Source organism: Macadamia integrifolia, unplaced genomic scaffold (genome assembly GCF_013358625.1).
Source record: "Macadamia integrifolia cultivar HAES 741 unplaced genomic scaffold, SCU_Mint_v3 scaffold2769, whole genome shotgun sequence".
NCBI classification, from domain to species: Eukaryota; Viridiplantae; Streptophyta; class Magnoliopsida; order Proteales; family Proteaceae; genus Macadamia; species Macadamia integrifolia.
In genome coordinates this window covers 39,958-45,482 of record NW_024868950.1, presented here as the reverse complement: position 1 = coordinate 45,482, position 5,525 = coordinate 39,958, and the positions used below count along the sequence as shown (strand labels likewise).

Sequence of the window (5,525 nt, the reverse complement as noted above, 5' to 3'; positions counted from 1 at the left end):
GCTGCCCTTTACACACAATACCCAAAAATCAAAAGCCCCAGCATTTCTTAGGTGGGGCCATGGTTAATCCATCGATACTAATTTGATCCCATATGGACCCAATCAGACAGAAATATCTTTCATTGTCATTAAAAAAAGTAATTTTTTTTTTTTAATTTTTTTACCTTACTATAAGACCAATACCAATCTGATCGATTGATTTGTCAAACCAATGGTGAACCACCCCTAAACTTGTGGGCTCATGATCCATGCCAATTTCACTAAATTTGTTTAAAGGTAATATGACCCTTGTCCCTTGACGCCAAACACACACCCTAATTAAAATAGAAAGCTCTCCATTGTTAATGCTTTTATGTTCTTTCATTGATTCTACGACGATGTAGGGTAAATTCATTGGGAACCCACAAGGCCTTTAGTTTTTATTTATTTTTTGGCTGAAAAACCTATAAGGATTTTCATATAAGTGAATTTTAATGTGGTATATCCACCAATTTTGTGGGATGTCTAGTGGCAATTTAGTCATTTCCAGTGGACATAAGCAGTAGTTATTCGCGGAACTTTTATTTATTTTTGTTAGAGAATATCCGCGCAAACTCGGAAAAAAAATCCGAATCGTATGAGGAGTATAACCCACGTGTCGAAATTGGATAAGGGAATTAGTAAGAAAAAAAGGAACGAAATCTAAAAAGGAAACAAAAAGGCCAAAGGGAACTAACTGAGACCTACACACTCCTCTCCCTCTCTCTCTCTCTCTCTCTCTCTCACTCTCTCTCTCACGTGTTTATTAAGAAACAAAAAAACAAAAACAAAAATCACCTATTTATAATGAGTAAGGCAAGCAAGGCAAAGCGAAATCAAGAGAACGAAGAAGCAAAGGAGGAGAAGGAGAAGAAGAGAGCAGGAAAAACCCAAAAGCAAAAGCGAAGTATCGCTTCTGACCCATCGTAGGTTGTTCGAATTGGACTCAATGGAGTGGAAGAGAGGAAAATCCATCGGAAGGGGGAGCTTTTGCTCTGTGAATTTAGCGATTCCGGCGGGAGGTTGTTGCAGTCTGGTTGAGGAGCCTCAGTTAATGGCGGTGAAATCAGCTGCTATTTCTGAGTGTTCTTCGCTTCAGAGGGAAAGAGAGATTCTAGCCCGTTTCATAGATTGTCCCCAAATCGTTCGTTGTCTCGGAGACGATCACACAATCGAAAAAGGTCAGGAATTTTACAATGTGTTCTTGGAGTATGCCTCCAGAGGTACTCTGGCGGGTCTAATCAAGGAATCCGGTGGAGCTTTGCTCGAATCAGATGTGAGGCGTTACACGAGGTCGATTCTCACTGGGCTTCGTTGCATTCACGAGAAGGGTTTCGTACACTGCGACATCAAGCTTCAGAACATCCTAATCTACTCTTCCCCAGACGGGACCGATGACGTCAAGATCGCCGATTTCGGATTGGCGAAGAAGGCTGAAGAAGTGGAGAAGCTAAACTTGAGGGGCACGCCTCTCTATATGTCACCTGAATCCATTGCCTGCAACGAGCATGAGGCGCCGGGTGATGTGTGGTCGCTTGGTTGTGCCGTGGCGGAGATGGTGATTGGAAGACCGGCATGGAAGTGCAGAGCAGATTCCGACGTCAGCGCTCTCTTGTTTCGAATTGCGTTCGGGGAGGAATTGCCGGAGATTCCAGAGGAGATGTCGGAACAGGGGAAGGACTTCTTGCGGAGATGTTTTGTGAGGGATCCATCAAAGAGATGGACGGCTGAGATGTTGTTGAATCATCCCTTTGTAGCTGACAACACTGTTTCATTGCCTCAATCTGACAAACCATCTTCTTCTCGATCTCCAAGGAGTGCTTTCGATTTTCCAGAGTGGAGGTGCTCCACACAATCTTCCCTTTTCAGTTCAATCTCTTCTTGTTCACTGTCACCGGACTCCTATTCTTGTGAACAAGGAATATCTGGCCAACCCAATTTCTATTCTTCTTCTCCTGTCGATCGAATTCGGAAGCTCGCGACGCAGAAATTTCCAAATTGGGGATCTTCAGATAGTTGGATTCTTGTTCGGCAAGGTCAAGCAGAAGCAGAGTCGTCGTCCTCCCCTGTTTTCTCATAGAAGGGCTGAAGGGGGTGGAGGAACAGAGGAGGGGGAGGTTTTTCAAGCCACCGGAATTCCGGTGGTCCGATCCCTTTGATTTTTTTCGGAAACTATTGTAAATTAGTTAGGAAAGTAACAGATACATACTGGCCGTCAGATTGATGGGTCCATGTGAAGATTCTATTTGTACAGTTATTACCATAGTAGTTGAATATTAGAACAAAAGATCCGCATATCTGTTGTTGGATGGGCCCCACAAATTGATTGAATGGTTCTTCTTGATACTTGAGGTTTCCCTTTTGTGATTTAGAGGTGAGGAATATTAGGTGAAGAGGCCTCAACCAACTGATCTTAGGCTGTTGCTCATAATGCATGCTAGTGTGGAGTATCCAAAAGGAAAAAAATGAAAACCTTAGAAATGAAAACATATTAAAATATATTATTTGTTTTCCCTGGGTTTAGGATCCACTTTTCATCTTGTTTGGATTGGGTTAGGCCTCTACCGACATTTTCAATTCCTTTGGCTTCTAAATTTTGTAGACTTCATTAGTTATGGATTGATTTTCATCTTAGGTTGTACCCAAAAAAAATCTTCTTAATTATATAATTTGTTTAATTTTTTTTTTTTTAAAAGAATCAATTTAAAAATGAAGGGAAATGGTTTAACAATCCAACCAAGGAGAGCTTGCGCATGTATATTGACTATAGGGGTGTTGTGGTTATTTTCCAATACAATTTTTAGACAAAATAAAAAATCGTATATTTTTTTTTTTAATAAAAATAAAAATTGTATACTTTGACATATGGTTTTGGTGATTCTATTTATGATCAAACCATTTTTACCACATATCAAAAGCCAAAAGCCAAAAGCCATATCCACCTTTGTGTAGGGATCTAACTTTCTTTTTTCATCTAGTTGAGTATATTTAGAGACAATAATGTATCTATACATTTCGGACACTAGATCATACAACAAAGGCAGTAAGGTTGAATCAAACTAAGTGATTGAACGAGAGCTGGATACAGCTGGCCCAGGAGTATTGTTATTATGTATCGCAATACATTGAGTAATATCTCTATCAGGCCCCCGCAAGCCCAGCGGCGGGTATCCGACGGTGAGCTTGGATCGAAGAAGATTAAAGCGTTGACGTGGCAATCCTTTTGTCATGATGTCAGCGAGCTGATCAATAGTGGAGACATACTGAACAACCAGCTGCTTAGAGGCAACCATGTCTCGAATAAAATGAAAGTCGACCTCTATGTGTTTGGTGCGAGCATGAAATACAGGATTCACAATAAGGTATGTAGCAGTGATGTTATGACACCAGATAACAGGAGCATGGGGAAGAAAAATGCCAAGCTCAGAGAGTAAGGATCGCAACCAAACAATCTCAATGGCAGTAGAGGCTACAACACGATATTCAGCCTCCGTTGAAGAACGAGAGACTGTGCGTTGCTTCCGGGAACACCAGGAAACGAGATTCGACTCAAGAAAAATGCTATAGCCGGAGATGGATTTCCTGTCTATAGGACAGCCTACCCAGTTGGCATCAGAATATGCCATAATAGAAATGTCTCCAGTTGGTTTATAGTGTAGGCCATCAGAAAATGTATGCTTAATAAAGCGAAGAATCCGCTTCACCGCCGACCAATGTACATCTGTGGGTTGATGCATGAACTGAGCAACTCTGTTAACTGCAAAACTCAAATCAGGCCGAGTGACCGTTAGGTACTGTAATGCACCAACAACACAGCGATACTCTGTGCCATCAGCTAAAGGAACTCCCGTAGTAAGACTTAAAGAAGATCATGTAGAAATGGGAGTAGCAATTGGCTTTGCACCTACCATGTTAGTGGATTGGAGAAAATCAGTGATATATTTCCGCTGATTAAGAAAGAGACCAGCATCAGACTTAGTTACTTCAATCCCAAGAAAAAAATGTAAGTCACCGAGTTCTTTGAGAGCAAACGTGGCAGAGAGAGCCTTTACAAGAGCTGCTATGGCCGAAGAACTATTCCTTGTCAGTAGTAGGTCATCAACATACACAAGAGAGAACATGACCACATCATCAACGCGATAGATGAAGAGAGAGCTGTCAGTATTGGATGCCACAAAACCATATGATAAAAGGAAAGAGTTGAGACGAGTAAACCAGGCCCTCGGGGCCTGCTTGAGGCCATATAGTGACTTGTGAAGATGACAAACATGCGTCGGACAAGTGGGATCGATAAAACCTGGTGGTTGTTCCATGTATATAGTTTTGACCAAATCACCATGTAAAAATGCATTTCTAACATCATACTGTTTGAGGGGCCAGTTAAAGGTAGTTGCAAGAGATAAAATGACCCGAATTGTTATAGGTTTGATGACTGGGCTGAACGTCTCAGAATAGTCTAGACCAGGTCTTTGATGATATCCCTTTGCAACTAGGCGCGCCTTATGGCCCTCAACAGTCCCATCATCATTTTGTTTAATGCAAAATACACATTTGCAGCCGATAATGTTCTGTCCAGAAGTCTGAGGAACCAGATTCCATGTCCCATTTTGGAGTAAGGCGTCAAACTCCTCTTGCATAGCCTGTCTCCATGGAGCAGATTTCATAGCCTGACTATAGCAGGTCGGGTCAACCAAATCAGGTAGAGGGTGTTTGGTTGCAGCTAATGTAAGGTGTTGTGGAGGTCGAAGTGATCCAGTACGAGACCGTGTGATCATTGGATGACACAAAACAGTGCCAGAGGTAGGTGGTAGAGGATGCACACTAGGTAATTGGGAGTTATGATCAAATAAAGAAGAAGAGGAGGAAGAAGGATCTGAGGTTGAACAAACTAGCGGGGATTTGGATGTAAGAGGAACCGTAGGTGCTGGCCCAGAAACATGAGTGGGAGAAGGAATAGGGCCCAATATAGAAGGAAGCCCAGAAGAAAGGACTGGATTCGAAACAAAAGGAGAAGGAACTGGACCTAAAATAGAAGAAGGCCCATAAATGTTGGGATGAACAGGTGTAGGACCAGAATTAGGAGCAGTAGGACATAGAGGAGGAGATGAAGGATGTAACATCGGGGGAGCCTCCATAAACCAAGGAGCAACAGTGGTTGGGGAAGTAGTATCCCATGCTGGGGGAGAGGAAGAAAAAGGAAACACAGATTCGTCAAAAGTAACATGGTGGGAGACATACAGTCTATTGGTTGAAGGATCAAGACATTTGTAACCTCTGTGAGATAAAGAGTAGCCCAGAAAAACACAAGGGGCAGGTCCCCAAACATCACAATGTAGCAAGTCTAAAGGACTTGAGCTTATTGAATCAGAAACAGAGAAAGGTAATTTGTGACTTTTTGCACATTGACAAGCATCACACAGTTCATGAACAAAGGTTGAGGTAGGAAGACTAAATGTAGAAATGATGTATCGAACCATTGAAAAAGATAGGTGACCAAGGCGGCAATG

At 42.1% G+C, this 5,525-nt stretch overlaps 1 protein-coding gene across 1 annotated transcript; it reads left to right on the top strand.

Annotated features, from left to right (window-relative positions):
- Positions 1-854: 854 nt before the first annotated feature.
- Positions 855-2,337, top strand: LOC122067228 (mitogen-activated protein kinase kinase kinase 20-like). Its single transcript, XM_042631063.1, has one exon. The coding sequence runs from the start codon at positions 968-970 to the stop codon at positions 2,096-2,098; it is 1,131 nt and encodes a 376-aa protein (XP_042486997.1). The 5' UTR covers positions 855-967; the 3' UTR covers positions 2,099-2,337.
- The last annotated feature ends 3,188 nt before the right edge of the window (positions 2,338-5,525 follow it).